The following is a 23,011-nucleotide window of genomic DNA, read 5'->3' on the forward strand; positions in this document are numbered from 1 at the left end:
TGAGGGACTGGAGCACCTTCCTTATGACGAGAGGCTGCAGCGTTTGGGACTCTTTAGTTTGGAGAGGAGACGTCTGAGGGGGGATATGATTGAAGTCTATAAAATTATGCATGGGGTAGAAAATGTTGACAGGGAGAAATGTTTCTCTCTTTCTCACAATACTAGAACCAGGGGGCATCCATTGAAAATGCTGGGGGGGGCAGAATTAGGACTAATAAAAGGAAACACTTCTTCATGCAATGTGTGATTGGTGTTTGGAATATGCTGCCAGAGGAGGTGGTGATGGCCACTAACCTGGATAGCTTTAAAAGGGGCTTGGATAGATTTATGGAGGAGAAGTCTATGTATGGCTCCCAATCTTGATCCTCTTTGATCTGAGATTGCAAATGCTTTAACAGACCAGGTGATCGGGAGCAACAGCCGCAGAAGGCCATTGCTTTCACCTCCTGCACGTGAGCTCCCAAAGGCACCTGGTGGGCCACTGCGAGTAGCAGAGAGCTGAACTAGATGGACTGTAGTCTGATCCAGCTGGCTTGTTCTTATGAAGAACTGTGACTAGCCCAAGGTCACCCGGCTGGCGTGTGTGGGAGTGCCCAGGCTAATCTGAATCCCCCAGATCAGCCTCCGCAGCTCAAGCCACAGAGCGGGGAAGCAAACCCGGTTCCTCCAGATTAGAATGCACCTGCTCTTGACCACTACGCCACTGCTGCTCTCGAACCCTCTAAGTAGGGTAGGGGCTGGTAATGAAAGAAAGCATCTCCATTCGGAATCTCCAGGCGCCCCACCGGGAGGTTGGCAAGGGGGAGAGAAGGGGGAAGTCGGCATCTCCAGACCACCACCCCCCACCCCACCGGGAGCGGTTGCCAACAGGGAGCCCTCGGGCGCTGGCAGGCGCCTGGCGCGCCACGAGGGCGGCCCGTGCGCTCCGGCAGCCTTCCCACGCCCGCGCCTTCTGGCCCGGGGGTCGCCGCGTGCTCCCTCCCTCCCTCCCTCCCTCCCTCCCCGTCCGGCCGGCCGGCCTGCCTCCCTCCCTCCCCGGGGCCGGCCCTCTCCCCTCCATGCCGCCCCGCCGCCAGCCGCCCACGGGCCACAGGACCCTCCTCTAACCCGGGCGTGCGGCAGGCAGGCAGGCAGGCAGGAGTGCGCGATGCCGGGCCAGGCGCTGCTGTGCTGCCTGGTGGCCGCGGCGGGGCTGCTGGCGGCGCTCAGCGCGGCCGGCACCGTCTTCCTGCTGGGCCAGTGGCGGGAGCTGAGCGCCGCCGTCCGCCAGCTGCAGGAGGAGGCGGCGGCGCCGGTGCCGGAGCCGGCCAGCGCCCTCCGGACTCACGCCGAGCCCAGCGCCCCGCCGCCGGACACCACCGGGAGGACCAAGCGGAGCCAGCGGGGGCGCGCCTGCGCCAAGCTGCGCCTGGAGCACGACGACGCCTTCCTGCTGCTCAGCCGCTCCGTGGTGCCGGTAGGGGGCGCTCTGGGCAGGGTCTCTTCCCCCCCCCCCCCAAGGTTAAGGGGGACCCACCTGACCTGATCCTGCACCCAGGGTGGGGCTGGTTGGGGGGCAAGACAGGTGGCGGCCCAGAGGTGGGGAAAATGCCTCCTCCTAGGATGTTTGCTTGGCCACCCTTTTGCTCGGCAGGGCTTTTTTCAGGATCTACTCAAAGATGCTTAGGAGCACCTTGTTTGCATTGAAGCAGCACAGCTTCAAGTCCTCTTGGGGGCAGGCCCCAGCTCCACTACTTCCAGCCCCCCTTGGGAACCGGATCCTGCCCCTAAAGTGACTTGCCTGCCTAGTCTGGTTCTCTCCCCCCCACCCCCCCTCCTCAGCGCTGGCAGGGTTCCAGGTGTGCTGCTCAGAAGGTACAAGGTGAGAAGCCGTCAGGGCTGCACCTGTGTGTGATCAGTGGGTTTGAAAAGACAGCCAGTCTCTGGGCTGAGATCCGGCGGCACTTGAAAACTCCAGCAGGGACAGCTTGTTCCGTACTGCAGAAAGGAGAGCAGCAGCAAACGCTCACTTATTGCTGGCTGAGAGCACAAAAGCTGCCCCTTCTCGTGCTGCCGATCTCTTGCCGGCCACTGAGTGCCTATGGGTTTTTAAAATTTCACTAGAGTCACTGCCACGAAATCTGTTTTGAGCCACTGGCAAAGTGAAGGTGCCCCAACGTACATCCCAAGAAAAATCCCACGCTAACGTGATCTGACCCGACATTGGACCCATGATCCAAAAAGATTCCCCCCCTGGGAGAGGCAGTCTTTGCTTCCAAAGTCACAAGTGCTTCTCCTATATAGTTCAAAAGAGTTGCCAACTTTTCAGAGCCAGCGTGGTGTCATTTTTAAGAGCAGGGGGACTCTAATCTGGAGAACCGGGTTTGATTCCCTACTCCTCCATGTGAGCGGGACATTCTTATCTGCTGAACTAGATTTGTTTTCCCGTTCCTCCTTTTTAGGATTGTGTCTTCCACTCTGTGTCAGTTCCAAAGGTGCCCACAGGCTGAAACCTAGCTCCTCCTGTGTCCTTTGAGGTGCAAATACAGCAACGGGCCCCTGCCTGAAAGCTGTCTGATGCCTCTGCAAGTGCTGCAGAGGTGCTTGAAGCCAGCAGCGCCGACGTGAAGCAAGTTACAGGGCCGACAGGCACATCTTAACTTTTTTCTTTCAAAACTGGCTCTTCTCCTGCGCCTTCAATAGCAGCTGAATGCAGACATTTCAGCAGGCAAAATTGTCCTTTGCGTGGGGATAATTGGTGGGGGAAACAAAATCAGTCGCCGTTTCTCCTGTCCCCCGGATTTTTCTGCCAACACCACGTTGCCGGCCAAATCACCCTTTCTTGTGCTTTCTTTTAATAGAATCTCACAGCAATTGCTGTTGACAAAATAGCCTGATGGGGAGATGCTCCAAAAAAGGGGTAATCACGGTGCCATTGTGCTAGCAGACTAAAGGCGCGAGGGAGCCGCCGCCCGCTGGGTGTCCCGATAATGATGCCCTCGCGGCCGTGAATTTTCCGGCCGCGGAAAAACGAAGGCCCAAATTTGCAATAAGATGCTCATTGTTAGTTGAGCAAAAGGCGCAGTCCGGAATGTAAGGCGGAGACGCGGCCCTCGGTTCGGCGCTCATCAAGACGGTCTGTTTGTTTTTGGAATGGCTCTGCGTTCGACTCCCTGCCGCTTTGTTCTCTTCTCAAAGCCATCTGACGGAATAGAGTGCGGAACCGTGGGCAGAGCGATGGACTAGGCCCTGGGGGTGTTTGGGGTTTGAATACCCCCCCGGCTGGCCCACCTCTCGGGGCTGTTGAAAGGATGAAATTGAACAGATATTGAAAGAACTATCTATGTCTGAGACCCTTTTTGCCAAATCTGCGCATCTACTGAGGAGAAGAAGAAGAAGGAGTAGGAGGAGTAGGAGGAGGAGTTTGGATTTATATTCCCCCTTTATATTATATTTATATCGCCCCTTTCTCTCCTGTAGGAGACTCAAAGGGGCTGACAATCTCCTTGCCCTTCCCCCCTCACAACAAACACCCTGTGAGGTGGGTGGGGCTGGGAGAGCTCCAGAAAACTGTGACTAGCCTAAGGTCACCCAGCTGGTGGGTGTGGGAGTGCACAGGCTAATCTGAATTCCCAGATAAGCCTCCACAGCTCAAGAAACACAGCAGGGAATCAAACCCGGTTCCTCCAGATTAGAATGCACCTTCTCTTAACCACTACGCCACTGCTGCTCTCTATATGAGGAAGAGTTTTGGAGTACAGAAGCTTGTAGGGGCCAAATCTTGCCATCTGTTCCCACCATAAGCCGGCATGGTGTAGTGGCAAAGAGTGGTGGACCTTAATCTAAAGAACCGGGTTTGATTCCCTACTCTTCCACATGAATGGCAGACTCTAGCGAACTGGACGTGTTTTCCCGCTCCTCTACATGAAGCCTGCTGGGTGACCTTGGACCAGGCACAGTTCTCTCTGAACTCTCTCAGCCCTCACAAAGCGCCTGTTCCGGGAAGAGGGAGGAAAGGAAGTGTGTAAGCTGCTCTGCAGGAGGGGAAAGGGGGAGGGGGTAGAAATCCAAACTCTTCTCTTCTTCATAGCCTTTAATGTCTTGGAAATTCATTAAAACCTTCAGTCAAAAAAAGGGGGAGGGGGGTATGGGGATTGCAGTGTGCCAGCCATTGTGGTGCAAGCCACAACGTCCCAGGTCACAACATTTAGAGAATTTGCTAGAACTTTACTCAGGCACGTATGTTTGGGATTGGGGTGCTGTCAGACCTAATCACGACGTAGTTTGATTTTAAAACATGCCCCCTTTTAAAACAGCCTTAGCAACTAAGCACAGCCGGTGGCCTCCTTTCAAAAGTTAGTTTGCCTGACAAGCGAAAGAATGGCCGCATTCGCCTTTCTTTGGGGATGTTACAGTGCGTTCCTCGTCAGCGCTGATATCTGTACAAAGAGCAACGAACGGAGCTCTCTGGAACGAGAAAGAGAAGATCCTGCAATATGAGAATATGAATATCCTGACTGACAGGCTGAGAGAAAACGTAACATTTAGAAAGTCATCTAATGGAAGATGTATGATGCCAGATTTAAAGCAGAAAAAAAATGAAATATAGGTTCAATAGTAGATGTAGACAGTCAGTTTAAATGTATTGTTAGTTCAGATATAGGTTTTTTCTAATTTTTTTAGACAAATAAGCATTGTATAGCATTAATTTTTGCTTTTGCAAGCGTGGTCTCCTTTACTCTTTTTATCTGTTCTATTTCTTATGTTATGTCTTCCTTCCTTCCTTCCTTCCTTCCTTCCTTCCTTCCTTCCTTCCTTCCTTCCTTCCTTCCTTCCTTCCTTCCTTCCTTCCTTCCTTCCTTCCTTCCTTCCTTCCTTCCTTCCTTCCTTCCTTCCTACCTACCTCCCTACCTACCTACCTACCTACCTACCTACCTACCTACCTACCTACCTACCTACCTACCTACCTACCTACATCTCTCTTGTTAGATTGTGTCTCTTGTATTTTATTTTGTTGTATTATTATAAGCTCAATAAAGTTTTGTTAAAAAGAGAGAAAAAGCAAGGTCTGGTTGTAGGGACCATTTATAAGTGTGAAGTGAAATAAATCCGACAAGCAGCTCAAGTTATTTAACAGCCTTATGGCTTACTGCAAAGTTACTAGTCCTCAAGAACAAACTACTAGCCCGCCTGTTAACGTATGCTGTGGTGAAGGGATGAATTTTCTTTTCTTTATTTTAAAAAAATCATAGCTTTTTTTGCAGGGAATCAGTTTCCAGCTTTTTATTGTTGATTTTGTACTGTGGTTACAAAACTTATATGCCCCGTGTATAATTCGGCATAGAGCCTGACTTGATAACATGTGAAGTCATTCTCCTAAAAGAAAGTGAAGAAGAAGAAGGGTTTGGATGTATACCCCGCCTTTCTCTCCTATAAGGAGACTCAAAGGGGCTTACAAAACTCCGTTCCCTTCCTCTTCCCACAACAGACACCTTGTGAGGTGGATGGGGCTGAGTGAGTTCTGAGAGAACTGTGACTAGCTCAAGGTGCCTCAGCAGGCTTCGTGTGGAGGAGCAGGGAAGCCAATCCAGTTCACCTGATAAGAGTCTGCCACTCAGATGGAGGAGTGGGGAATCAAACAGGTGGAGGAGTCTACCTGCTTTGAACCTCTGCACCATGCTATTCTTTCCCTTCAGAGCTGAGTGGCTAAGCCGTAATGAAACATTAATGTCCAGGGGAGCAAACGGTCAAGAACAGATGGATAGTTAAACCTGGTCTGGGGTCAAGGCCCAGGGTTTTCATAATACCTTCTATTGTGATTAGCTGAGTACAATTAAGTCAGTGTTTACCAAACGCTGGCTGTTAGTTCCGCATCTATTTATTTATTTGCTTGCTTGCTTGTTTGGGGAAGGAGTCGCGTGGCGTAGTGGTTAAGTGCTTGCACTGCCACTCACACGGCCAGGAGTTCGAGCCCCCGGTGGGTCAGATATCCTGGCAGCTGCCTCATGGCCAACTCAGCCATCCGTCCATTTCTTGGTCGGTAAATGAGTACCTGGCTCATAACTAGGGGGTAAAGAATAGCCGGGGGAAAGCAATGGCAAACTACCCCACAAAAGAGGCTTGCCTATAAAATCACTGCTCGCAGTGGTACTCCAGGGTCGGACACGACTGAAGGGGAAACTTTACCTTTTTTTTTGTTTGGGGAAAAATAATAAGCCAACCGAGATAATCCAAACTAAAACCGTCAAATTAAAACAACTGATAAAAAACGGCCTTCAGTTAAAATTCTAGATGGAGTCTGTCAGCGTCTGTTAAAATCATGCAACAGGTGTAGAGTCAGTAATCGCACAGGGGTGCAGCAGGGTAGCCTCCTCTGTGTTCAGGGGCAGTCCGTAAGAGCGCGAATGCGTTAGAATGGTGCTCCTTGGGGGGTACAACTTGGCATGGCCTTGGGGTTAGGAAACCCGTCCAGTTTTCATCACTGGAACTGAGGTCAAATAGGAAGAGGTCTCGATGAAATGTTTGCCTTGAAACACTGATCTTGTGTTTCATTCTTTTAGGTCCGGGTGATGTTGGAGCTCTGCAACGACACCAAAGGTGTGTGCTTAACAGGTAAGTCCTCAAAAAGGTGGCCTATGAACTGATGGATAGATTTGGCCCCCTGTCATTGCCACTTCAAGTGGTGCAAGAAGTCAAGATGGAGGAAGCCACAAAATGGTGGTCACAGAGTACCTTCCGTCACAAAGTGAAGATCCTTGTGCTGAACCTGGGCCCTACTGGATGGCCAAGGACTACACTTCCCAGCAGCCCTCAGTTTTTGTCTGGCACAGTCAATCATATCTCCAGTAGCCTATCAGAAGCCCTGCTGAGCAAAATCCCCACCTTGTCCTGCCCACTTTCTAGAAACACTTGGGCACCAGAAAGGGCATCATGGTGCCCACCATCACCATTTTGGGGACCCCTGCTCTGATGCGTGTTACAGTGAGGCATTCCTTTTCAAACTATTTTGGTCTCCTGTTCAGAATTGGCTGGCACAGTCTTACCTGTTCTGATTTGGTTGGCCCAGCTCTTACCCAGAGGTGGGATCCAGCAGGTTCTCACCAGTTCCCGAGAGTGGGTTACTAATTATTTGTGTGTGCCGAGAGGGGGTTACTAATTGGGCCTGCTTTTCCGTTAGAAATTCCATTAGGTCCAAAAATCATAAAGTCCTGTTGTTTCCTATGTGGCTGGTTAGCGAAGGTCGAAAACGGGATAATTCTCCCTGTTGGGCTGTTTTAAAAACATGTCTTAGTAATACGGTAAAGTATCCTTCTTTTGATTTCTAGGAACAAAATTAAGTATTTGAAAGTATTAAGTATTTGACAAGCAGTCAATTAGAGGAGAAGTAGTTGTTTCTGTTGACAGTAGACGATAGGACTTGCTATAATGAGTTTAAATTATGGACAGAAAGATACCAGCTGGAAATTAGGAACTTTTTTTTACAGTAAGAGTTTTTTACAGTCACGGAGAAATTATTAATGCCCCGCCCCTGGAATGCCCGGCCGCACCCCCATTGTGCCCCGCCCAGCCCCATTGGCGCTTCGCCACTGTTGGAATCCCACCACCATGGGAACCTGTTACTAAAAATTTTGGATCCCACCACTGCTCTTACCAATAAGAATTTTCTTCTCAGTGTTAGTATGGAGTCGTGCTTGCCATTCACTTTCTGTTCTTTGTTTGGTTTTGTTCTAGGGCCCCCAGGATTACCAGGTAATTTGCTCCTTTTCTCATGGTACTGTCATTGATGTAGCGGAGAGTACTCTTTTACAGTGGGTAAAAAACGGGTGGCATGGGTGGTGGTGTTTGGAGTGAGTTGCCAAGGCCCCATAGCCAAGGGAGGGCCTGCCACTGCCACTGTACAATTGCCACTGTTCTCTCTCAGCCTCTCAGATATCACAGTGTGGTGTAGTGGCTAAGAGCAGGTGCACTCTAATCTGGAGAACCGGGTTTGATTCCCCGCTCTGCCACTTGAGCTGTGGTGGGCTTATCTGGGGAACTAGTTTAGCTTGTGTACTCCAACAAACACCAGCTGGGTGACCTTGGGCTAGACACAACTCTTCAGAGCTCTCTCAGCCCCACCCGTCTCACAGGGTGTTTGTTGTGGGGTCGGGGAAGGGAAAGGAGATTGTAAGCCCCTTTGAGTCTCCTTACAGGAGAGAAAGGTGGGGTATAAATCCAAACTCCTCCTCCTCCTCCTCTTCTTCTTGATTTAATCAGGCCCACCTGGTCTGGATGGGATGCCTGGTTTTAATGGATCCGATGGGTTTCCTGGTGTTCCTGGGCCGAAGGGAGAACCCGGAAGACGAGGGAAATCAGGTGCGTTTCCACGTGGACGACATTTTTCTCCTCTATTTCCCTTACCCTCTTTCGGTTCCTTGAGGCTGATTCGCAACTCCAGTCAAATCATACGATGCAGTCCTCCTTCGGACCACTGCTGACCACGTGTGGGGGATGCTATGTTTGACCAGGCCCCAAGTCGAAAGCATTCTTCCCATGAGACGTTCCCATTTTAGGGAAATGAGTTGTTGTCAGAGCTGAGCCACAGGTCTTAAGGTGCCGCCAGACTTCTGTTTTATTTTGCTGCCAGTTTGACGCAGCTGCTCCTCCTGGAGTAAGCAGTGTTGTAGCCCCTAAGGCAAAATCTCTGCCTGAGCTTTGGAAAACATAGTCTTTCCAGGTCAGAGGGAGCCAGAGGCCAACCTAAGTGGGCAGAGGCACTCCAGAGGTTAAAGACCTTTCTTTCTCCCAGGGATACGTTCTTGTACCTGTAGTCCCAACTTGGACAATTGTGCTTGGTAAATTCAGGTTTTTGAAACAGGGAAATATTCGGTAAAGCCGAATAAAGCCGAATAAAGCCGAACAGCCGAAATAAAGCCGAATAAAGCCGAACAGCCGAAAAAAGCCTGTTGGCTTTATTCAGCTTTTTAAAAAATTGATTTGGGTTTTTTTTAAGTGAACTGAAAATTTTTCAGTGCCCCCCACTCCATGAACTTCAGAAGTGTTGGTGGAGAGAACTCCCCCCTCCCCATTTCAGGGTGGGTGGGAAGGGAGAGCTTCATCTGAATGCTGGATTCCATCATCCAGTTGAAGCTGTGTCTCTCAGCCCTGCTGAACGGCTGGAATATTTTTGGTGAAATGTTCTAGGAGATCTAAGCCGTTCTTTCCAATGTATTTTCTACCTCATGTTGTTGTTTTTTAACCAGGACCAAAAGGAGACCCTGGAGAGAAAGGAGAAAAAGGCGATCCCGGGGAAATTGGCTTACCTGGGAAAAACGGGACGCTGGGAGAAAAAGGGTCACGAGGCGCCAAGGGAGATAAAGGGGATGCGAGCAATGATCTCACAGCAGAAGGTGAGAGGAGACGCCCTTGGAACGTTAGGCAGGAAGTCAGAGGCATACCGCGGGAAAATGGCGCCCGGGGCAACACCTTCTCCAAGACACCCACGTGCCTCACTTACCTTAGCCGGCGGCAGTGGTCCTGGGCAGCCTAGTGGGGCGGGGCTGGGCTGGGCTGGGCTGGGCTGGGCTGAAGGGTGCCTGGCTGCCCCCCACATAATCTAACGGCCCAGGGTAAATTGACCCCCCATGTCCCTCTGGCAGATACGCCACTACAGGAAGCTTGTTGGGATCCGCTGTCAGCTCCTCCTTGTGTTTAATGATGCATTTCATGACTTAATGTGCTCATTTTTATGTTATAAAGTCTATGGCTCATGTGCTATGGCTGGTGCTATGGCTCATGTGAAGGTGATGGAAAGGAAGAGTGAGGGCAAGACTAAAACAAGAACCAAGGAACAAGGTTGGCCAAACCCCCCAAAACTTGCCACACAACAGGATTGCACAAGGAAGTGTTCATACCAACAATGACTAAAGTGCATATATGCAATATTCACACAATAACATAATCTTAGTAACGTTACTAAGAATCTTAGAAAGAACACCTAGTGAATGATTTGCAACATAATTTGGTAGCATATAGCAATGTTTGAATGATGGAAATAAGTACTAATACTATACATATGCACTGAAGAGGACGCACATGCACTGAAGAAGATTAGCGAAAACGCACTTCAGCGCGCAGGCGTTTTGCTGCTGCTTCTTTGAACCTTGCTGCTCCTTTGAACTTGTACAATTTGGCGGCAGGTTGCTGTTTCTTGAACCGGTGCCTTTTCCATGTTTTCCATTGGACTGTGAATGAAATATTTATAGTATTACGGTCGGGAGAACTTTATGGACTCATGGAATCATTCCTGATTATGTTATTTTGTGAACGTTGCATATATGCACTTTAGTCGTTGTTGGTATTAACACTTCCTTGTGCAAGTTTTTTGGGGTTTGGCCAACCTTGTTCCTTGGTTCATGTGAAGGTGATCAAGATCACGAGCACTAGTATTGGGCTGTATTTAAATTCAGGTCAAAGCCAGAGAGGTTTTTTCCCCCCCGAGATGAGTTTTCTTGAAAACATCATAAACTGACCATAATTCAACTGTGCTAGAAACTCAGAGGCCTACCTCAACTTGTATCTTGTGTGTTTTTTTCAGGCGCGAGAGGCGAGCCAGGGCCTCCGGGGGCCCCCGGCCCCCCAGGGCCTCCGGGGCCTCCGGGGCCACCAGGGAAACGAAAAGCAAAACCCCAAGTGGAAGAGAACACGTTCAATGCCAAGTGTGTAGGTGAGTGAATCTTCAGACCACATTGCCCTTGTCTTCTCTGTATGTTGCAAACCCAAAGCTAAAGTTGTGATGCTGTGTTGTGTTATTTTGGGGTGCTTTTTTAAACAAAGGTGCTACCTGGCTTTTGCTTTTGGGGTTCAGCTGTGGAACAATATGGCTGACAATATTTTTTTGGGTCCATTTCTACTAGTCTATGTTCTTCCTTCACAACTAGCCTGTTGTAAAGGTGGGCCACTGCGAGTAGCAGAATGCTGGACTAGATGGACTCTGGTCTGATCCAGCAGGCTACTTCTTATGTTCTTATGTTCTTAGCCTCGGAGTCAAAACTACATTCACCACAAGACTGCTGTAGATAAAGGGCATCCCTGTGTCCAGTTCTTGCTAGCAGTGTGCAGTACAGTCATATGTTTCTCTACTGCCGCTCTATATTATTGCCCAGGAAGTGGGAGGGGAAACGATGACATTGGGAAACAGGCCTACATATTAGAAGAAGAAGAAGAAGAAGAAGAAGAAGAAGAAGAAGAAGAAGAAGAAGAAGAAGAAGAAGAAGAAGAAGAAGAAGAAGAAGAAGAAGAAGAAGAGTTTATATCCCACCTTTCTCTCCTCTCCCCACAACAGACACCTTGGCTGACAATATTTTTTGGGTCCATTTCTACTAGTCTATGTTTTTCCTTTACAACTAGCCCCCGTCAAAACTACATTCACCGCAAGACTGCTGTAGATAAAGGGCATCCCTGTGTCCAGTTCTTGCTAGCAGTGTGCAGTACAGTCATATGTTTCTCTACTGCCGCTCTATATTATTGCCCAGGAAGTGGGAGGGGAAACGATGACATTGGGAAACAGGCCTACATATTAGAAGAAGAAGAAGAAGAAGAAGAAGAAGAAGAAGAAGAAGAAGAAGAAGAAGAGTTTATATCCCACCTTTCTCTCCTCTCCCCACAACAGACACCTTGGCTGACAATATTTTTTGGGTCCATTTCTACTAGTCTATGTTTTTCCTTTACAACTAGCCCCCGTCAAAACTACATTCACCGCAAGACTGCTGTAGATAAAGGGCATCCCTGTGTCCAGTTCTTGCTAGCAGTGTGCAGTACAGTCATATGTTTCTCTACTGCCGCTCTATATTATTGCCCAGGAGTGGAAGGGTGGAGGGGGAAACGATGACATTGGGAAACAGGCCTACATATTAGAAGAAGAAGAAGAAGAAGAAGAAGAAGAAGAAGAAGAAGAAGAAGAAGAAGAAGAAGAAGAAGAAGAAGAAGAAGAAGAAGAAGAAGAAGAAGAAGAGTTTATATCCCACCTTTCTCTCCTCTCCCCACAACAGACACCTTGGCTGACAATATTTTTTGGGTCCATTTCTACTAGTCTATGTTTTTCCTTTACAACTAGCCCCCGTCAAAACTACATTCACCGCAAGACTGCTGTAGATAAAGGGCATCCCTGTGTCCAGTTCTTGCTAGCAGTGTGCAGTACAGTCATATGTTTCTCTACTGCCGCTCTATATTATTGCCCAGGAAGTGGGAGGGGAAACGATGACATTGGGAAACAGGCCTACATATTAGAAGAAGAAGAAGAAGAAGAAGAAGAAGAAGAAGAAGAAGAAGAAGAAGAAGAAGAAGAAGAAGAAGAAGAAGAAGAAGAAGAAGAAGAAGAGTTTATATCCCACCTTTCTCTCCTCTCCCCACAACAGACACCTTGGCTGACAATATTTTTTGGGTCCATTTCTACTAGTCTATGTTTTTCCTTTACAACTAGCCCCCGTCAAAACTACATTCACCGCAAGACTGCTGTAGATAAAGGGCATCCCTGTGTCCAGTTCTTGCTAGCAGTGTGCAGTACAGTCATATGTTTCTCTACTGCCGCTCTATATTATTGCCCAGGAAGTGGGAGGGGAAATGATGATGTTGGGAAACAGGCCTACATATTAGAAGAAGAAGAAGAGTTTGGATTTATACCTCACCTTTCTCTCCTCTCCCCACAACAGACACCTTGTGAGCTCTGAAGAACGGTGACTAGCCCAAGGTCACCCAGCAGGAATGTAGGAGTGCGGAAACCCATCTGGTTCCCCAGATAAGCCTCTGCCACTCAGGTGGAGGAGTAGGGAATCAAACCCGGTTCTCCAGATTAGAATCCACCTGCTCTTAACCACCACTCCACGCTGGCTCTCTTACAGAGTTCCCATTTCAGGTGGCATCTCCATTTCAAGGAAAAGCTGTTGTTTTGTCTAAAAAGCTGTCTGGCAGGAGCATGATGCCATTTTGTTCAGAACAGCCAAAATATTGCAAAACGGTGAATAAGTTTCCGTGTCCGACAGAACTTGTCATCCCTGAACAAAATAGGCATGTTTTGGCGGAGAGTGTTTTTGGCTATTGTTTGAGGATCTCGTGGTCTGGCTCTTTTAGGATATGTTTCAGGACGTAATCGGTTTGACGGCACCCGGTGAAAAAGGGATTTCAAGATACGTTAGATCAGAGAAGCTGTTTCTGCCAGAAATTAATCTGCTTTGTTAACATAAGGACTATCACTTTCCCACCTCTGTTATCTGCTTTACGAGGGACCGGCGCGTTCTGTTTAGTGTTGGGGAAAATCTGGTGACGTTCATGTTCTTCCAGAGAGAAGGGCCATTTTTTTTAAATTATGGCTTCTCCATTCCAGTAGCCTTTAGTGCAAGTCAAAACCTGTTTGACACCAGTCTCTGCTGATCTCATAAACTTTGCAACTGCAGGGTGACTTCAATTTGAAGCCCCTACAAACTGCAGAGGAGGGGGCTGCTCCGTCCCCCCCTGTAACACTTTTCTCTCCCTCTTTTCCTTCCCTTCTTGGGTTTTTGTAACGAACTGACGCACTGTTCCCGGGAGTTCAAAAGCTTCATTTGGTTTGTCATCTAAAAACAGGGGCTACAAGACTGTCCTTTTTAGAATGAGATTTACTAGGGGCTGTTTGTTGGAAGAGGGAGACAAATTTGGAAACATCTTGGACTGTCTCCCATCTTGGTCCATACTCACGTTTTTATCCAGTGGCGTAGGAGGTTAACAGCTTGTGTATCTAATCTGGAGGAACCGGGTTGGATTCCCAGCTCTGCCGCCTGAGCTGTGGAGGCTTATCTGGGGAATTCAGATTAGCTTGTACACTCCCACACATGCCAGCTGGGTGACCTTGGGCTAGTCACAGCTTCTCAGAGCTCTCTCAGCCCCACCTACCTCACAGGGTGTTTGTTGTGAGGGGGGAAGGGCAAGGAGATTGTAAGCCTCTTTGAGTCTCCTACAGGAGAGAAAGGGGGGATATAAATCCAAACTCTTCTTCTTCTCCTCCTCCTGTGGATCTCAGAGGGTTCATGGTTCTCCCTTTATCATTTTAGCATCACAGCAATCCCACGAGGTAGGTTAGAAGAAGAAGTAGAACAGTTTGGATTTATACCTCCCCTTTCTCTCCTGTAAGGAGACTCACAGGGGCTTACAATCTCCTTTCCCTATCCCCCTCACAACAAATACCCTGTGAGGTAAGTGAGGCTGAGAGAGCTCCAAAATCACCCAGTTGGCGTGTGTGGGAGTGCACAGGCTAATCTAGTTCCCCAGATAAGCCTCTGCAACTCAAGTGGCAGAGCAGGGAATCAAACCCGATTCTTCAGATTAGAGTGCACCTGCTCTTAACCACTATGCCACTGCTGCTCCCTAGGCTGAAGCAGAGGTGGGATCCAGCAGGTTCTCACAGGTTCCCGAGAGTAGGTTACTAATTATTTGTGTGTGCCGAGAGGGGGTTACTAATTGGTGATTTTGCCACGGGATTTTTCCTTAGTTTTGCCCCTCCTCTCAGCAGTAGCGCGCAGAACTTGAAGCAGTCTAGCAGGAGGTGCACCAGCGTGTGTGGCAGCCTGCGCCTGCGTGCATTCGTTTCCCGCCCAAGGACCGGCGCAGCGGCTGCGTCCTTGCCACAGCCCGCCCAGGAATGCCCCACCCCCGGAATGCCCGGCCACGCCCCCATCGTGCCCACCCAGCCCCACTGGCACTACACCACAGTTTGAATCCCACCACCTTGGGAACCTGTTACTAAAATTTTTGGATCCCACCACTGGGCTGAAAGTGAGCGGCTGGTAAGCTCAGCCAGTCATCTTTGTGGTGGAGCCGTGTCTTGAACCCGTGGAGCTGGATTCCAATCCATCGCCGTCACCGCTCCATCACATCAGCGCTCCTGTTTGTCGTTCTAGAAGAGCGAGAGGAATAGGCTCCTTCAAAAGGGAAAAACAAACCGGCGGCATTTGCCTCCTCTGTTTCGCGCTATCGGTTTTCTCTCGCTTTGTGGCTCTCTGTGGGAAACGGTGGATCCTGTAGGGAAGAAAACAAGTTTAAGGTTACTGCTGCATTGATGCTAGAAAAAAAGCGGAGGAGGCTGTCCCTTCGGTTGGGCCAGCTGGAAATACCGCCCAGGATTTTAAGCTGTTTTGAAAAGCTTGTTATATAAAGACTTTCCCCCCCCTAAGTTGTAATTATACCTTGGTGATCAGAATGTGGGAGAAAAGGTGGCGTGGCTTGGCCCAGCGGGGTGGGGGCTTCAAAGAATCTCCCATCCAGCTGCAGGTAATGAGGGGGTCTAAAGCACAGCCCCCTCCTCACCCTCACACACCTGTGCCCTGCCAGTGTGGTGTAGTGGTTAGGAGCAGGTGGATTCTAATCTGGAGAACTGGGTTTGATTCCCTGCTCCTCCACCTGAGTGGCGGAGGCTTGTCTGGTGAACCAGATGTGTTTCCGCACTCCTACGTTCCTGCTGGGTGACCTTGGGCTAGTCACAGTTCTCTCTGAACTCTCTCAGCCCCACCGTCCTCACAAGGTGTCTGTTGTGGGGAGAGTAAGGGAAAGGAGCTTGTAGGCCACCTTGAGTCTCCTTACAAGAGAGAAAGGTGGGATATACACCCAAAATCATCATCATCATCACCACCATCATCATCATCATATTCATCTTCTTCTTCAGCAGCAGTGGTGTAGGAGGTTAAGAGCTCGGGTATCTAATCTGGAGGAACCGGGTTTGATTCCCAGCTCTGCCGCCTGAGCTGTGGAGGCTTATGTGGGGAATTGAGATTAGCCTGTACACTCCCACACACGCCAGCTGGGTGACCTTGGGCTAGTCACAGCTTCTCGGAGCTCTCTCAGCCCCACCTACCTCACAGGGTGTTTGTTGTGAGGGGGGAAGGGCAAGGAGATTGTCAGCCCCTTTGAGTCTCCTGCAGGAGAGAAAGGGGGGATATAAATCCAAACTCCTCCTCCTCCTCCTCCTCCTCCTCCTCCTCCTCCTCCCCCTTCTTTTCCTCCTCCTCCTCCTCCTCCTCCTCCTCCTCCTCCTCCTCCTCCCCTCCTCCTGAGGATACTTTGCAGGTTTTCATCCATCATTATATACATCTTGGGCCAGCTTTCCTCAGTTGTCGGCCATGTTGAGTCTCAACCTCCCCCTTCTCGCCCCAGAAATTTCTGGTTGCTGTTTAGCACCCTTAAAGCCTTCCAAACGAAACACCGTGAGAAATGGCCGTGCTATTTCTGAACCGCCTCACCTTTTTGTGAAGAGAAGAGGGACACCGTTTGCAAGTTGAGTAATGAGCCCGTGAAGTGGGAACAGAGCCCTCTTCCAGTGTTCGGAACAGAACGTGCCACTTCAAGGATGTTGCGGCGGAACGTTGGCCTCTCCTCCTTGTACTATTTTGGGGGCTGCTTGATAGCTCGCAGTGGGAGCTGGCGCCCCACTGTTTCCCCTTCCTTGCTGTGTCTGGTTGCTGGCTTATCTAAGACAGAAGAGAAGAAAATGAGATAACGGTCGATACGGATTTTTAGCAGCCATTTTAAACCTTGTCTTCTAGGAGATGGCGACCAGCGGGGTGTAGTGGTTAAGACCAGAGCCAGTGTGCTATAGTGGTTGAGAGCAGGTGCACTCTAATCTGGAGAACCGGGTTTGATTCCCCGCTCTGCCACTTGAGCTGTGGAGGCTTTTCTGGTGAACCAGATTAGCTTGTGCACTCCCACACACGCCAGCTGGGTGACCTTGGGCTAGCCACAGTTCTTTGGAGCTCTCTCAGCCCCACCCACCTCATAGGTGATGTACCATCTAATCACAGGGAAAGAAAGACGTTGCCAGTAAACACAGGATCAGATTTTAAAGTTATTTATGATACTGGTGGCCGGGGCTATAAAGAAACGGCATAATTGACTTGGGGCTGCCCAGTCGTTTTTATTATCGAATTTGCAGTGCCTAGCAAATCATTTTGTTTTGTTTGCTAAACCATTTACGATCCGTACGTACGTTGGTTTTGTTGGAAGCAAGCTTGAATCTGTTTCGTGTCATGCGCTCTCTTGCAAAGAGGCTGTGCTTGGAGATTTTACTTTTATCAGATTCCCCTCTACTCGCAGAAGAAGTTCCTTTCCTGGAACAACATGTTCCTCGAGACTTATGTTACAGTTATTGGAACATGTTTCCCCGCTCTGCCACTTGAGCTGCGGAGGCTTATCTGGTGAACCAGATTAGCTTGTGCACTCCAACACATGCCAGCTGGGTGACCTTGGACTAGTCACAGTTCTTTGGAGCTCTCTCAGCCCCTCCCACCTCATACGGTGTTTGCTGTGAGGGGAAGAGAGATTTTGTCTCCTTGCAGGAGAGGAGGGTGGGCTGAGAGAGCTCTGAAGAACTATGACTAGCCCAAGGTCACCCAGTTGGCACGTGTTGGAGTGCACAAGCAAATCTGATTCCCCAGATAAGCCTCCACAGCTCAAGTGGCAGAGCAGCGAATCAAACCCGGTTCACCAGATTAGTGTGCTCTTATCCACTACACCAGGGGTAGGGAACTTGTGGCTCTCCAGATGTTCAGGAACTACAATTCCCATCAGCCCCTACCAGCATGGCCAATTGGCCATGCTGACAGAGGCTGATGGGAATTGTAGTTCCTGAACATCTGGAGAGCCGCAGGTTCCCTACCCCTGCACTACACCATGCTGTTTGGAGCCGCTACTCAGAGGCAGACAGTGGCAAACCACCTCTGAATGCCCCTTGCCTTGGAAACCCTGATATGTACACATATATAGTTCAACCCTATGGGAGCAACCTAAGTCGGCTGCAACTTGATTACACTTTACCCACACACAGTCCCAGCAGCCTTCTTAAACAACCTTTTATCTTGTTCTGTGGAACAGTCAAGGCCCGGGCCACCTTTTGCCGTAAGGCCAATAATGTTTTCCTCTGGCTGTCATCCAAGGCCTGAAGATCTCTTTGTGAGATTTCTCCCTCTCATCTTTGACATCGGTCTGGGAATCTTAAGCACTGTTCCAACAACATTTATTGCATTAAGATGGTAGGGCACTTTTCTTTTAAATAAAATTCAATGGATGGGGTTCAAAGCAACTCTCCTATGAATGTTCTCTGATGTCTGGAACATAAGAACACAAGAACGAGCCTGCTGGATCAGACCAGAGTCCATCTAGTCCAGCAGTCTTCTACTCGCAGTGGCCCACCAGGTGCCTTTGGGAGCTCACGTGCAGGATGTGAAAGCAATGGCCTGCTGCTGCTGCTGCTGCTGCTCCCGAGCACCTGGTCTGCTAAGGCATTTGCAATCTCAGATCAAGGAGGATCACGATTGGTAGCCACAGATCGACTTCTCCTCCATCAATCTGTCTAAGCCCCTTTTAAAGCTAATAAATCTGTCCAAGCCCCTTTTAAAGGACCCATGCATCATTTCTCTAGGTATGGTGAACAAATTCGGACACAGACACATCCCACCCAGTTCCATGTATGAGACATTCAGGGTTTTTGTAAGGCTGAAATGGGGTCTGTGTGCAGTCCTTTGATATTTACTAGTGCTCTCAATTGTCCATTATCGGTTATCTTGTTTTTTGCCCTTTGCTGTAGGCTGTATTGCAAATTTACCTTTAAGGCTCAAAAGGTATCTCCTTCTCTCCCGCCCACAAATGTAGGGGAGACCTGTGCTGTTCCAAATGACGACACTCTGGTCGAAAAAGCCGAAGATAAGGCCAACCTCTATCACCACAAAAATTCAGGTAACCTTTTGCGAAACCCGAGCGAAACGCATCTTTTACGATCCGTTCGATGCCTTAGCCGCCTCGGGCTTCTCTGATGGCTCTTTCTCTCCGCTAGAATGCATCGTCAAGTCCGTCGGAAGCCCGGTCGAGATTAAGAACATGAAAGAGACTTTTGGGGTGTGGATGGTGGATCCGGCCAATCACAGCGATGAGCGGATTTGGATGACGGAACATTTCACAGGTATTGAAGTGTCACTAGAGGATATAGGGAACGTTCTTGGGACAGGGCATCTCAAAGCATTTGAACAGGATTTTACTGTTACAAATCCTACTGAGTTCACATGTGATACCCACTGTGGACAGAACAGGTGTGTCCTTTCCCCAGGAGGTATTATGGAATTGTGCAGGTGAAACAGGGACAGGCAAGAGGAACGCCAGGTTGAGTTAGCTTCTGGCTGTGAGAGAGCAAATGTTTAAGGCACAGGTGTCAAACTCGCAGCCCTCCAGATGTCATGGACTACAGTTCCCATCATCCCCTGCCAGCATCATGCTGGCAGGGGATGATGGGAACTGTAGTCCATAACCCCACCCCCCCCCCCCCCCACCCCCACCCCCCCCCCCACCCCCCCCCACCCACCCCCCCCCCCGCCCCCCCCCCCTCCCCCCCACCCCCCCCTCCAACCCACCCCCCCCCCCCCCCCCCCCCCCCCCCCCCCCCCCCCCCCCCCCCCCACCCCCCCCCCCCCCCACCCCCCCCCCCCCCCACCCCCCCCCCCCCCCACCCCCCCCCCCCCCCACCCCCCCCCCCCCCCACCCCCCCCCCCCCCCACCCCCCCCCCCCCCCACCCCCCCCCCCCCCCACCCCCCCCCCCCCCCACCCCCCCCCCCCCCCACCCCCCCCCCCCCCCACCCCCCCCCCCCCCCACCCCCCCCCCCCCCCACCCCCCCCCCCCCCCACCCCCCCCCCCCCCCACCCCCCCCCCCCCCCACCCCCCCCCCCCCCCACCCCCCCCCCCCCCCACCCCCCCCCCCCCCCACCCCCCCCCCCCCCCACCCCCCCCCCCCCCCACCCCCCCCCCCCCCCACCCCCCCCCCCCCCCACCCCCCCCCCCCCCCACCCCCCCCCCCCCCCACCCCCCCCCCCCCCCACCCCCCCCCCCCCCCACCCCCCCCCCCCCCCACCCCCCCCCCCCCCCACCCCCCCCCCCCCCCACCCCCCCCCCCCCCCACCCCCCCCCCCCCCCACCCCCCCCCCCCCCCACCCCCCCCCCCCCCCACCCCCCCCCCCCCCCACCCCCCCCCCCCCCCACCCCCCCCCCCCCCCACCCCCCCCCCCCCCCACCCCCCCCCCCCCCCACCCCCCCCCCCCCCCACCCCCCCCCCCCCCCACCCCCCCCCCCCCCCACCCCCCCCCCCCCCCACCCCCCCCCCCCCCCACCCCCCCCCCCCCCCACCCCCCCCCCCCCCCACCCCCCCCCCCCCCCACCCCCCCCCCCCCCCACCCCCCCCCCCCCCCACCCCCCCCCCCCCCCACCCCCCCCCCCCCCCACCCCCCCCCCCCCCCACCCCCCCCCCCCCCCACCCCCCCCCCCCCCCACCCCCCCCCCCCCCCACCCCCCCCCCCCCCCACCCCCCCCCCCCCCCACCCCCCCCCCCCCCCACCCCCCCCCCCCCCCACCCCCCCCCCCCCCCACCCCCCCCCCCCCCCACCCCCCCCCCCCCCCACCCCCCCCCCCCCCCACCCCCCCCCCCCCCCACCCCCCCCCCCCCCCACCCCCCCCCCCCCCCACCCCCCCCCCCCCCCACCCCCCCCCCCCCCCACCCCCCCCCCCCCCCACCCCCCCCCCCCCCCACCCCCCCCCCCCCCCACCCCCCCCCCCCCCCACCCCCCCCCCCCCCCACCCCCCCCCCCCCCCACCCCCCCCCCCCCCCACCCCCCCCCCCCCCCACCCCCCCCCCCCCCCACCCCCCCCCCCCCCCACCCCCCCCCCCCCCCACCCCCCCCCCCCCCCACCCCCCCCCCCCCCCACCCCCCCCCCCCCCCACCCCCCCCCCCCCCCACCCCCCCCCCCCCCCACCCCCCCCCCCCCCCACCCCCCCCCCCCCCCACCCCCCCCCCCCCCCACCCCCCCCCCCCCCCACCCCCCCCCCCCCCCACCCCCCCCCCCCCCCACCCCCCCCCCCCCCCACCCCCCCCCCCCCCCACCCCCCCCCCCCCCCACCCCCCCCCCCCCCCACCCCCCCCCCCCCCCACCCCCCCCCCCCCCCACCCCCCCCCCCCCCCACCCCCCCCCCCCCCCACCCCCCCCCCCCCCCACCCCCCCCCCCCCCCACCCCCCCCCCCCCCCACCCCCCCCCCCCCCCACCCCCCCCCCCCCCCACCCCCCCCCCCCCCCACCCCCCCCCCCCCCCACCCCCCCCCCCCCCCACCCCCCCCCCCCCCCACCCCCCCCCCCCCCCACCCCCCCCCCCCCCCACCCCCCCCCCCCCCCACCCCCCCCCCCCCCCACCCCCCCCCCCCCCCACCCCCCCCCCCCCCCACCCCCCCCCCCCCCCACCCCCCCCCCCCCCCACCCCCCCCCCCCCCCACCCCCCCCCCCCCCCACCCCCCCCCCCCCCCACCCCCCCCCCCCCCCACCCCCCCCCCCCCCCACCCCCCCCCCCCCCCACCCCCCCCCCCCCCCACCCCCCCCCCCCCCCACCCCCCCCCCCCCCCACCCCCCCCCCCCCCCACCCCCCCCCCCCCCCACCCCCCCCCCCCCCCACCCCCCCCCCCCCCCACCCCCCCCCCCCCCCACCCCCCCCCCCCCCCACCCCCCCCCCCCCCCACCCCCCCCCCCCCCCACCCCCCCCCCCCCCCACCCCCCCCCCCCCCCACCCCCCCCCCCCCCCACCCCCCCCCCCCCCCACCCCCCCCCCCCCCCACCCCCCCCCCCCCCCACCCCCCCCCCCCCCCACCCCCCCCCCCCCCCACCCCCCCCCCCCCCCACCCCCCCCCCCCCCCACCCCCCCCCCCCCCCACCCCCCCCCCCCCCCACCCCCCCCCCCCCCCACCCCCCCCCCCCCCCACCCCCCCCCCCCCCCACCCCCCCCCCCCCCCACCCCCCCCCCCCCCCACCCCCCCCCCCCCCCACCCCCCCCCCCCCCCACCCCCCCCCCCCCCCACCCCCCCCCCCCCCCACCCCCCCCCCCCCCCACCCCCCCCCCCCCCCACCCCCCCCCCCCCCCACCCCCCCCCCCCCCCACCCCCCCCCCCCCCCACCCCCCCCCCCCCCCACCCCCCCCCCCCCCCACCCCCCCCCCCCCCCACCCCCCCCCCCCCCCACCCCCCCCCCCCCCCACCCCCCCCCCCCCCCACCCCCCCCCCCCCCCACCCCCCCCCCCCCCCACCCCCCCCCCCCCCCACCCCCCCCCCCCCCCACCCCCCCCCCCCCCCACCCCCCCCCCCCCCCACCCCCCCCCCCCCCCACCCCCCCCCCCCCCCACCCCCCCCCCCCCCCACCCCCCCCCCCCCCCACCCCCCCCCCCCCCCACCCCCCCCCCCCCCCACCCCCCCCCCCCCCCACCCCCCCCCCCCCCCACCCCCCCCCCCCCCCACCCCCCCCCCCCCCCACCCCCCCCCCCCCCCACCCCCCCCCCCCCCCACCCCCCCCCCCCCCCACCCCCCCCCCCCCCCACCCCCCCCCCCCCCCACCCCCCCCCCCCCCCACCCCCCCCCCCCCCCACCCCCCCCCCCCCCCACCCCCCCCCCCCCCCACCCCCCCCCCCCCCCACCCCCCCCCCCCCCCACCCCCCCCCCCCCCCACCCCCCCCCCCCCCCACCCCCCCCCCCCCCCACCCCCCCCCCCCCCCACCCCCCCCCCCCCCCACCCCCCCCCCCCCCCACCCCCCCCCCCCCCCACCCCCCCCCCCCCCCACCCCCCCCCCCCCCCACCCCCCCCCCCCCCCACCCCCCCCCCCCCCCACCCCCCCCCCCCCCCACCCCCCCCCCCCCCCACCCCCCCCCCCCCCCACCCCCCCCCCCCCCCACCCCCCCCCCCCCCCACCCCCCCCCCCCCCCACCCCCCCCCCCCCCCACCCCCCCCCCCCCCCACCCCCCCCCCCCCCCACCCCCCCCCCCCCCCACCCCCCCCCCCCCCCACCCCCCCCCCCCCCCACCCCCCCCCCCCCCCACCCCCCCCCCCCCCCACCCCCCCCCCCCCCCACCCCCCCCCCCCCCCACCCCCCCCCCCCCCCACCCCCCCCCCCCCCCACCCCCCCCCCCCCCCACCCCCCCCCCCCCCCACCCCCCCCCCCCCCCACCCCCCCCCCCCCCCAC

The 23,011-nt window shown here is 56.5% G+C and overlaps 1 protein-coding gene across 1 annotated transcript; it reads left to right on the forward strand.

The window, feature by feature from the left end:
* Positions 1-1,064: 1,064 nt before the first annotated feature.
* Positions 1,065-19,104, forward strand: GLDN (gliomedin). Its single transcript, XM_048519744.1, has 8 exons — positions 1,065-1,456; positions 6,540-6,591; positions 7,711-7,728; positions 8,236-8,334; positions 9,222-9,368; positions 10,556-10,684; positions 18,628-18,711; positions 18,809-19,104. Exons 1-8 carry the CDS (start codon positions 1,148-1,150, stop codon positions 19,102-19,104), a joined length of 1,134 nt encoding a protein of 377 aa, XP_048375701.1. The 5' UTR covers positions 1,065-1,147.
* Positions 19,105-23,011: the final 3,907 nt, after the last annotated feature.

Source organism: Sphaerodactylus townsendi, linkage group LG17 (assembly GCF_021028975.2).
Source record: "Sphaerodactylus townsendi isolate TG3544 linkage group LG17, MPM_Stown_v2.3, whole genome shotgun sequence".
NCBI lineage: Eukaryota > Metazoa > Chordata > Lepidosauria > Squamata > Sphaerodactylidae > Sphaerodactylus > Sphaerodactylus townsendi.